Consider the following 12,047-nt stretch of genomic DNA (forward strand, 5'->3'; position numbering starts at 1 on the left):
GACAGAAACTGAAAGGGCAGACGCACGTCAAATTCCCAGCTCCGTGCCAATGGGACTGCTCAGACACTGCTGGGCATTGGGAGCTAGCTGCAGAGATGTAGGATGGGAGGAGGACTTCCTGGGAGTATTGACTTACCTGCAAGGAGAGTCCCAGTGGGGTACCAGGGCTCCCCCTTCAGGGAACGATGGGGAACCGCATTTAAGTGTGTGATGGTCACATGTACACAAACTGGCTTTCACGCTCACTTTCTCTCCTTTTTTCCTTTCTCTCTCCTCTTCCTCTCCTTTTCTCTCTCTCCATCGAACACACTCGCTTGAAGAAAGTTTAGTCAGCCTAAACTGATCAAGTTACCGCCCCATCTCTCCCCACTCACATTTCAGTGTACATCCCATTTGTGAAATCCCAACTCTAACACAATTAGCAGCTGCTGATAACACTTAATCTCATAAGGACTAACATTGGATCGTTGAAAGTGTCTATCCGCCAGGCAGTGTTCAGACTGCGGTCCTATCTGATTGCACCAAACTCAATCAGCAACTTTAGCTTTCAAGGCATGCTCACTGTGTTCTGAAGCCGAATGAGGAGACTGGATGACGTTGTTGAATACAAATACATATTGGACTGATTGGTTCATTGCTAATTAGCTTGGTGTTTCTAATGATTGTGTGGCTTAAATGCTGAAGTCCTTGAATGGGAACTGATGGATTAAAAAAGTTAGTATGGTTCATACTAGGTTGAATGGGAACTGGTTTATTCTAGGTTGAATGGGAACTGGTTAGTTCTAGGTTGAATGGGAACTGGTTAGTTCTAGGTTGAATGGGAACTGGTTAGTTCTAGGTTGAATGGGAACTGGTTAGTTCTAGGTTGAATGGGAACTGGTTAGTTCTAGGTTGAATGGGAACTGGTTAGTTCTAGGTTGAATGGGAACTGGTTAGTTCTAGGTTGAATGGGAACTGGTTAGTTCTAGGTTGAATGGGGATGGGTTCGTTCTAGGTTGATGTAATTTTGTGCGGTTATGAGAAGGGCTTACCACAATTTTTCTAAAGGACTCTTGAGGTTAAACATAGTTGGAGCACTAAAAAAAAAAAAAAAAAAAAAAAAAAAAACGATTTCTTATTGCTCACTTTGATCCATTATACAGGATGCGGACAGGTGACTGACGTTTCGATGTATTGTGTGTCTTGTTTGAGAGAACCTGTGTTTGACTGTTAGTACGCACGTGGGAATCATACAATGTACACCGTCTAAATTTGTATGACGACGTGTACACACACAGCAGGCCATTGTCCCACTCTGCTCTCATTGTTAAATGACCTCGAGGCCTGTTTCACTAATTAAAAGCAGCAGGAGCATTATTTAAATATGCCACTGAAGCCTATTACAGCAAACACCATAGTCTATTCTATTCTCCCCAGGTAGGATAGCAATGATGCAAATGCACCTCCTTTCTCATAGAAAAATATTATTCAAATAGACACAAACAACAAAAAAGACATCAACCGTAGCCCTAACCTACTTTCAGCACCGCTATCCAGTTGTATCTAGTTATTTCTAGTCCTCTAGGCATTGGCCTGTAAGGACGGTCAATCCACATGCTCTCTGTTTCTCCAAAGTTGTTTAATGATGAATGAAAGAGGGAGTTGAATTGAAAAGACCTGTGTTTGGCCTGCTTCTTGTTTCACCCCCTTTTCATATTTCTACACTCGCGTCTGTCTATTAATCGATACACTTTAAACTATGGTGTATGTGTCTGTCCACACTCTCAAACTGAAATGCATCTCTTTCCTTCTCTCTCTCCTCTCATCGAATGCGTGTTGTCAGATCAAATGAGGAGCAGGTAGTTGTAGCAACGTAATAACAGAACACAATATCAAATGATGTTAATGCTCTTCCACTCTTTCTCTCGGTTTCTCTGTCTCTCGCTCAGGCACGTTACAAGCAGAGTCTGGACCCCACCGTAGACGAGGTGAAGAAGCTGTGTACGTCCTTGAGACGCAATGCCAAGGAGGAGCGTGTCCTCTTCCACTACAATGGACACGGGGTCCCCCGACCCACCGTCAACGGAGAGATCTGGGTCTTCAACAAGGTGAGAGAAACGCACACATGCAGATATATATACACACACAGTGCCTTGCGAAAGTATTCGGCCCCCTTGAACTTTGCGACCTTTTGCCACATTTCAGGCTTCAAACATAAAGATATAAAACTATTTTTTTGTGAAGAATCAACAACAAGTGGGACACAATCATGAAGTGGAACGACATTTATTGGATATTTCAAACTTTTTTAACAAATCAAAAACTGAAAAATTGGGCGTGCAAAATTATTCAGCCCCCTTAAGTTAATACTTTGTAGCGCCACCTTTTGCTGCGCTTACAGCTGTAAGTCGCTTGAGGTATGTCTCTATCAGTTTTGCACATCGAGAGACTGACATTTTTTCCCATTCCTCCTTGCAAAACAGCTCGAGCTCAGTGAGGTTGGATGGAGAGCATTTGTGAACAGCAGTTTTCAGTTCTTTCCACAGATTCTCGATTGGATTCAGGTCTGGACTTTGACTTGGCCATTCTAACACCTGGATATGTTTATTTTTGAACCATTCCATTGTAGATTTTACTTTATGTTTTGGATCATTGTCTTGTTGGAAGACAAATCTCCGTCCCAGTCTCAGGTCTTTTGCAGACTCCATCAGGTTTTCTTCAGAATGGTCCTGTTTTGGCTCCATCCATCTTCCCATCAATTTTAACCATCTTCCCTGTCCCTGCTGACGAAAAGCAGGCCCAAACCATGATGCTGCCACCACCATGTTTGACAGTGGGGATGGTGTGTTCAGGGTGATGAGCTGTGTTGCTTTTACGCCAAACATAACGTTTTGCATTGTTGCCAAAAAGTTCAATTTTGGTTTCATCTGACCAGAGCACCTTCTTCCACATGTTTGGTGTGTCTCCCAGGTGGCTTGTGGCAAACTTTAAACGACACTTTTTATGGATATCTTTAAGAAATGGCTTTCTTCTTGCCACTCTTCCATAAAGACCAGATTTGTGCAATATACGACTGATTGTTGTCCTATGGACAGAGTCTCCCACCTCAGCTGTAGATCTCTGCAGTTCATCCAGAGTGATCATGGGCCTCTTGGCTGCGTCTCTGATCAGTCTTCTCCTTGTATGAGCTGAAAGTTTAGAGGGACGGCCAGGTCTTGGTAGATTTGCAGTGGTCTGATACTCCTTCCATTTCAATATTATCGCTTGCACAGTGCTCCTTGGGATGTTTAAAGCTTGGGAAATCTTTTTGTATCCAAATCCGGCTTTAAACTTCTTCACAACAGTATCTCGGACCTGCCTGGTGTGTTCCTTGTTCTTCATGATGCTCTCTGCGCTTTTAACGGACCTCTGAGACTATCACAGTGCAGGTGCATTTATACGGAGACTTGATTGACACACAGGTGGATTGTATTCATCATTATTAGTCATTTAGGTCAACATTGGATCATTCAGAGATCCTCACTGAACATCTGGAGAGAGTTTGCTGCACTGAAAGTAAAGGGGCTGAATAATTTTGCACGCCCAATTTTTCAGTTTTTGATTTGTTAAAAAAGTTTGAAATATCCAATAAATGTCATTCCACTTCATGATTGTGTCCCACTTGTTGTTGATTCTTCACAAAAAAATACAGTTTTATATCTTTGTTTGAAGCCTGAAATGTGGCAAAAGGTCGCAAAGTTCAAGGGGGGCGAATACTTTCGCAAGGCACTGTGTGTGTGTATATGTATATATGTATGTGTATATGTGTATATGTATGTGTGTATATATGTGTGTGTGTATATATATATATATCCAATCGTTGAATACACACGAACAGGTCCATTGGCTCCACTGATTTTAGTCTTAAACAAGTTATCCCACACACACCCCCGCACCAACAACAAAAATAGTTATTACAGAAATACATTTATTTTATGGACAACTCACACAAAGAACACCCACTCTAAATGATACACGGCTCCTGTCTTGGTTTGGGCGCTGCCTCTGCCCAGTACACCCCAGAGCGCCTCCTCCTTTCCTCTTCTCTTCCTCTCTTTGTAACCCTTAATGATGAGTCCTATAAAACTAGCCCTGCTGCCGACTCTCTGCTACGGTGTGCCAAGGCCCCATTGATCCCTCTGGTCCACCTCCTAAAACCACCACCACAGAGTATCTCCCAGTACAGTAGTCAGAAACAGCACCAGGACTTTCATTGCTTCCCCACATCCAATCCAAAAAGTGAATTGGGACACAGATGTACAGTTACCCCCCCCCTTTCTTTCATTGTTAGTATTGAAAGAGGATTGAAGGATCTGGCAACATCTTAAACTAATTTTGAACAAATAATTGCTAGTAGTACAGAACATTTCTATTTGCTGGCTTGTAGGTGGCTATAACATGGTATCTAATGTTGTCTACCAAAATGTTTAATAACCCCCATCCTGTTTGTCCTGTAGAACTACACCCAGTACATCCCTCTGTCTGTGTACGACCTCCAGACGTGGATGGGCAGCCCCTCTATCTTCGTTTACGACTGCTCCAACGCTGGCATCATCGTCAAGTCTTTCAAACAGTTCGCCCTGCAGAGAGAGCAGGAGTTGGAGGTGGGTGGCAGAGATATACACTGCATTCGGAAAGTATAGAGGACTGGACTTTTTCCACATTTTGTTACGTTGCAGCCTTATTCTAAAATGGATAAAACATACCTTTTTCCTCATGAATCTACACACAATACCCCATAGTGACAAAGCGAAAACAGCTTTTTAGAAATATTTGCAAATGTATACATTTAAATAAAATTAATACTTATTTACATAAGTATTCATACCATTTGCCATGAGACTCGAAATTGAGCCCAGGTGCATCCTGTTTCCATTGATCGCCTTTGACATGTTTCTACAACTTGATTGGAGTCCACTTATGGTAAATTCAATTAATTGGACATGTTTTGGAAAGGCACACGGCTGTCTATATAAGGTCCCACAGTTGACAGTGCATGTCAGAGCAAAAACCAAGCAATGAGTTCAAAGGAATTGTCCGTAGAGCTCCGAGACAGGATTGTGTCCAGGCACAGATCTGGGGAAGGCTACCAAAAAATGTCTTCGGCATTGAAGGTCCCCAAGAACACAGTGGCCTTTGTCTTTCTTAAATGGAAGAAGTTTGGAACCACGAACTCTTCCTAGAGCCGGCCAAACTGATCAATCAGGGGAGAAGGGCCTTGGTCAGGGAGGTGACCAGAAACCGATGGTCATACTGACAGAGCTCCAGAGTTCCTCTTTGGAGATGGAAGAACCTTCCAGAAGTACAACCGTCTATGCAGCATTCCACCAATCAGGCCTTTTTGGTAGTGGCCAGATGGAAGCCACTCCTAAGTAAAAGACGCATGACAGCCTGCTTGGATTTTGCCAAAAGACACCTAAAGGACTCTCAGACCACGAGAAACAAGATTCTCTGGTCTGATGAAACCAAGATTGAACTCTGTAGTCTGAATGTCAAGCTTCAAATCTGGAGGAAACCTGGGACCATCCCTACAGTGAAGTATGGTGGTGGCAGCATCATGCTGTGAGGATGCTTTTCAATGGCAGGTACTGGGACTAGTCAGGACATTTAAATTTTTTTTTTTTTTTAAATACAAAGATCCTTGATGAAAACCTATTCCAGAGCACTCAGGACCTCAGAATGGGGAAACAACCCTAAGCACACAGGCAAGACAATGCAGGAGTGGCTTCGGGACAAGTCTCAATGTCCTAGGTTGGCCCATCCGGAGCCTGGACTTGAACCCGATCGAACATCTCTGGTGTGAACTGAAAATAGCTGTGCAGCAATGCTCCCCATCCAACCTGACAGAGCTTGAAAGGATCTGCAGAGAACAATGGGAGAAACTCCCCAAATACACGTGTGCCGAGCTTTTAATGTCGTACCCAAGAAGAGGCTGTAATTGCTGCCGAAGGTGCTTCAACAAAGTACTGAGTAAAGGGTCTGGATATTTATGTGCACTTTTTATTTTTATAAATTAATTACATTCACATTTTTTGTTATTATTGGTTATTGTGTGTAGATTGAGGGGGGGACTATTTATTCGGTTTTAGAATAAGGCTGTAACGTAACAAAATATGGAAAAAGTCAAGGGGTCTGAATAATTTATGAATGCTCTGTACACAGACGTACACATACACACACACACAACCACTCCCCCAGCGAGACCAAGGTATGTGTGTGTATAATGTGCCTTGAATTCCGAATGGCAAGCCAGCTAATTCTTTTGAATGAAAGAAGCATTTCACAATCTCCTCTCTGTGATCCCAGCCAGCAAATAGGCAGCTGGAGCTAAATGAATTAATGATAGTGTTTTGGTTTGGTCAGGATCTCCCCTCACCCTCCCTACCATCCCTCTATCCCCTTTATTCCACTGTTTTCTTCTTCCCGGCCGTGGCATCTCAAGTGAATTTACAACACGCAGTTAAATTATTCATGGATGAGTTTGAGCGCACTTCAGATTATATTGAATACAGCCGAAAGAAAGAGGACGAGCGAGAGAAGGACAAGGAGGGTTGATGGGATGTGGAGAAAGGGGGCAGAGAGGTGGAGAAGAGGGCGAGCAATAGAAAGGGGCAGGAAGAGGGGAAAAGAGATGGGAGAGGAAGGGATGGCAGTGAGGCGATGGAGAAAAAAAGTGTTACAATGCAGTCTAGAGAGGCTGAGAAAAAGACATACTGTGAGGAGATTCATCCTTCACCATAAAGTCACGCTAACTTCAATACCAGCAACACACCGTTTCTCCTTTCCTCCCCATCCGTCCATTCAGGCTCCCTCTGCCCTGCTCCCTATGTGTCCAACTCTTACCAGGCTGAGATAGCAGGGGTCACGGCCCAGATAGAGGAAGGAGTGAGAGAAGGCCCAGCGGCCCATCAATAACACTTAAAGCTGTCAGTGCGAGAGAGGGAGCGGGGAAGGAAGAGTGAAAAAAGTGAGAGGAGAAATGGATCAACAGGGGTCTAGAGCGAGATGGAGATGGAGAGGGATAGAGAGTAGCCTTTGTTTCTTAGCTGTTAAAAGTGTTGGTGTAATTGACCACTCTGGGTTCTCTTTGGGTCACTGTGGGGTAAAGCTCTTAGCTGCAGCCAGCTGGAACTGTTGAGAAACACCACTCTTCCGTGCTAGCCTAGCTATCCACTCAAGTGTAAGGTTGTAGCCACTGACCAGTGAGTTTGTGAACAAACTATTTAAAAATGGGCCATATAACAACATGGGCCATGTGATACTTAGGTTATGCCACATTAAATTCCATTGTATGTGCCTTGGTTGAAAGTAAATGTGATATTTTAAACAAACCTTATTCATCAGAAAATAATGTGCCAATATGCAAAAGGAATTTATGCTCTGTTTGGAGTGGGTCCTTTTTAGTGGGTCAGTTTAAGGCCGATGTCTTCAGTCAGTTTGTATTGAAAATGTTGTTTTTCTGGGTCACGGCACAGAACAGTTGGGGTTACTACTGTGTTAGACCACACTGCTTTCAGCTTCATAGCCCTCTGTGTTAGTACTAGGCCAAGTTAAATAATGGTGGAAGGCAAAATGGCTCCACTTTACACCTTGGTGCACCTCTCCCCCGCCTTCACAGCAACAGGAAGAGAGGAATGGGGGGAGTGATGGAGAACGAGAGAGTTGGAGGACGGGGATGGAAAGATGAATGGTAGTTGGGAGGGAGATGAAAGGGAGAGAGGGATAGATGAAAGAGGAATATTGAAATAGGATGAAGAGGGAGGTAGGGAAAGAGAGGAAGGAGAGAGGTGGAGAGAGGGAGGTAGTTCCGGAAGACTATTAAAGATGCATGATTGTACCTAGGCAGAGGGTCCCTGTGCTCTCCACCTCCTCTCCATCCCTGTTTCCGCTACAGAATAACACTCTGCAGCAGAGTGCACGTAGAGGGTGGCCCTAGTTCATGCCCACGCCTTCTCACACGCACACAACCCTTATAAGCATGTATTCATAAACACACACGGACAGACTTGATCCCACTATGGGCCTTTAAAAAAAAGATATATATTTTCTTTTACTGGGAAATAGGGGGAGTGGTGCGGAAGGACGGGGAGGTGTTCTGTCTCGCTCACTTACTCGCGCACACACGCACCCAACCATCAGTCAGGGGTGTGGTGTCTGAGTGCTCTGTTATGAGCAGTCCGCTTCCTGCTAAATATTTCAGACTTACTGTATGGAGTCAGCAATACGATGCTCACTGCATTGACTGTGTGTCCGTGCTCTTGTCTTTTGGGCGGAAGGAGTCTGATTGTTGTGCATTTGTCTGTTGGTATATCTGTTCTCAGCCAATGCACACTCCCGTGTGTGTCTGTGCATATGTGTATTGTAAAGGCTGTGCTTTGAATGTGTTTGACTCCTTGCTGTGTGTGTATACACCTCGCTCCCCATACAGTTCAATTAGGTCTGTGAATTAGTGTCAGCAAAAAAAATTCACATACCCAGTGTGATGAAAATAAAATCCTTCCATGCTGATTGTAATGCAAATTTCTGAGATTGATATGCTAATATGTTAATTACTGAAAAGCAGCCGGGTTTAGGCAGTAATGTGGTATTTACCATAAGGTGTATTGTATCACAATATCCCAAATGACTTGTGTAACAATATTGTTCCGCCTTCGTTGATCCATCCTCATGTGTTACGGACTAGTTCAAATATACATGTTGCGTTGGTTAGTGTAACATTCCCCATTTCATCATTAAGAAGTGACAGAGAAGATGTAATCGTACGAGACACGGACATGCACAGTGTACAAACGCAAGCGCACATGTCCCTATTAATCCAGACCGGTCTGAGCAGAGCTGCAGGTTTAATAGTGGTATTTATGAAAAGCAATGAAGACACACATGGATCTCACACTGAGATGTTGGCTTGCTGCAGGTCCTGCTTTTAGTTTCCTTTCTCTGGAGTCTCCTCATTATAACAAGCTACAATTAGAGAGGAAGGCTCTATATCCATAAGGGGTTTCACTGTGGTTCTACTGATTAGAAGTGACTTATTCCTGGTGTGTTTCTAGAGCTGGGAGGACTCATGCTGTCTCATCATGTAGTGTTGAGGTTGTTTGTTGTTTCAGTGTATCTGTTGTTTAGGTGGAGTGGCTCTTCTGCCCATGGCTCTGTTGCACCCTGAACTGAGAGGTATAATCGTACAACACATTGAATCACACACACACACACTTTTCATGCCTCTGTTGATTTCAATTGAAAGTTTTGGAATGTTGTATTTGCTCCTCACCAAGGGGAAAAATATGGAGAAAATGCTGGTCTGTCTGGTTGCATTTCAGAGTGTGTGTGTCTACCAGCTAGCCCTTAGTAAAATATGACCAGCCTTCCATCATCTGCACTCTGCCCTAAGTGGCGTTAATAAGCCTAGGTTTACCATGCCTTGCATCAGATGTTGAGGAGTTGACTGTGGGGAGAATTGAGCTATTTTCACCTCACAATTCCCAGATTGTGTGTGCTGTGTGTGTGACACTTGTCTTTGAGTGCATGTGTGTGCGTGTGTGTGCATCCCACGTTCCCTTTTCTCCCTATAGAGTAAGGAGATGTGAGGACAGAGAGCAGAAGTTCTGTGTCTGATCGACTGGGCATGTGTCCCTGGTCTACTGCACTGTATGTAAGTGTTTGGGTTGACACTTTGGAGAATATCTTTCACTTCCTCCCTGCACAGCAGTTATAGCCAGCTTGACAGTGATTTTTTTTAAAAACAGGAAGTGGTTTTAACACTTAAAGCAGAATTTCCCTCTTCTCTCATGGATGGGATGGTACTAGGAGTGGTAGGTAAATCTCAGTCTCCTGGGTGCAATGAAGAGTCCCACTCTTCAACACGCGGTACCATCCATCTACCGTGATGCTTGCTATCATAACGCTAGACATAGTGCTTTAAATTGTATTGCACCCTTCCATCATATGCATCAGCTATGCCATCAGTACAAAATGACCCCCAAGGGCCAGATCACATCTCCAGATCCTTGCCTGAAACTCGGCCGTACGTCACGTATTGCTAGTCATTGGGAGATTTAGGCTGCACCAGAACTGTAGAATTATGGCAGAACTCACATTTTGAAGCTCAAAAGTACAAGCGCTTCAGTCATAAGTCTGTGAAGTATTTATAAGCATAGGGAGTCCATGGTACACAGCCTTGGATAAGGAGGGGAAGGGAGCGCTCCGAGGTCATCAAATGAAATGTGGAGCTCACCTCCGCAAGCTGCCTAGAGGCAGGCTGACATTAAACCAGGTCTGGGTGGATCTATACACCCAGACAGGAGGAGACGCGCGTGCGTGTACACCTGTGCATTCCACACACAGTGTCTCTCACACCTTTTGTATTCATGGCATTGTACAGGCGGTCCATTTCCCCAGAATGATAATATCACATTAGCCAATATCTGCTCCGGAGGCTGTTTGTTCAGAGCACACTGTCGAACACGGCCGCCGCCCTGAACTTCAAAAGCTCTCTTCCACATCTCATTACCGCATGATAGCAGAAGTTTAGAGCAGTGAGAGAATCCAATGACCTAAAGATTTTCACTCCCTTTCTCTGACCTGCACGCCCCTCTGGCCTGTTATCGGTTTCCTCTTTTCTGTCGGTTCTGTTCTTGTTCTTTTATCTGGTCCTCTTGCTCGGCGTTACCATCTTGGTTGGTTTTCCCTTCTCTCTTCTTCTGTCATCTTGTTCTTTGTCGACTGTTATTTCTCTTTCCTTTCACCTCTCTTTTCTCTCTGACTTTACTTACATTTGAGTTATTTAGTGGACGCTCTTATCCAGAGCGACTTAGTTAGCGCGTCCATCTTTAGATGGCTTGGTGGGACGGCCACATGTCATAGTAAGTACATTTCTCCTCAATAAAGTAGCTATCAGCAATGTCAGAGCCAGTAAGGGGTAAAACAGTCAAGTGCGAGTTCAGTATTACATATTTTCTCTATTTTTCTATTATTCCCTGGTGTTCTCTGTTTGTCTATACCCTTTTTATTTTATTTTTGAATAAAAACGTATTTCGTTCAGACTGGGATAGCATGACACCGGTGTGTCCGTCTGTGCAGCTTATCTGTTCGACCTGTGTCTCTGTATAGCCTGTCCCTCTATTAGCCTCATCTCCAATCCAAGTCTTTTTGTCCTCTTCCAGGTGGCAGCCATTAACCCCAACCACCCCCTGGCCCAGATGCCTCTCCCCCCCTCCATGAAGAACTGTATCCAGCTGGCTGCCTGCGAGGCCTCGGAGCTACTGCCCATGAACCCTGACCTCCCCGCTGACCTCTTCACCTCCTGCCTCACCACGCCCATCAAGATTGCCCTGCGCTGGTAAGAGCCACAGTGGACCAGCCAAAAGATGGATCACTCCAACTTAAAACTCCTTATTCTCAGACACCCTGTCTAAATGGCGTACTTTCCTTGTTCAATTATATCCAATGATATTGTTATTAGTACGCCAAATGAAAACGATTTAGATGTATATTTTCCACAAGTATGGTCATTAGTAGTTTTGGGGTCAAATTTTTCAGAGTAAATAACTCACGGACACTAGAGAAGCTTAACCAAGTTGAATTCTTCTCAAAGGGTCGGCTGTATTCAGACCAAAGACATGGCATCCCCCGTGGTGGTATTCATACCCCAGTCTCCTCCGTATCTCTAAACATTGCATCCCTCTTACTAAGCAAGGAACTAAGTGATATGAGCCTGCAACGGTTTCTCCCCTTATCAGTACTGTCACATGCCATTTGTTTTCCCTGCACTCAGCACATTCCAAGCTTATTGTCTTACTTCAGAGAACCATTAACTTCTCACTCCTTGATATACTATGCATCTGTTCCATCATGTCTTTAATATCTCAATGTTAAGAGTTTACCCAGAATCCAACCGTTGACATCCCTGCTCTCTAAAGCGTTGATGCGTTATTAGTTTTGAACATATTTGAACATACTGTACTTCAGGGGAATACATCGGCATAGCCTTCATTTGACATACTAATATAATTGGATATCATTCCATGTTCCCT

General features: G+C 44.0%; 1 protein-coding gene across 1 annotated transcript in view; it reads left to right on the forward strand.

The window, feature by feature from the left end:
* LOC112245614 (regulatory-associated protein of mTOR-like) overlaps positions 1-12,047 on the forward strand; it is a 184,045-nt gene that overhangs the window by 67,213 nt on the left and 104,785 nt on the right. The window contains 3 exon segments of the mRNA XM_042302607.1: positions 1,929-2,087; positions 4,476-4,622; positions 11,178-11,353. Coding sequence (XP_042158541.1) covers positions 1,929-2,087; positions 4,476-4,622; positions 11,178-11,353 — 482 coding nt within the window.

Source organism: Oncorhynchus tshawytscha, linkage group LG02 (assembly GCF_018296145.1).
Source record: "Oncorhynchus tshawytscha isolate Ot180627B linkage group LG02, Otsh_v2.0, whole genome shotgun sequence".
In the NCBI taxonomy this organism is placed as follows: domain Eukaryota; kingdom Metazoa; phylum Chordata; class Actinopteri; order Salmoniformes; family Salmonidae; genus Oncorhynchus; species Oncorhynchus tshawytscha.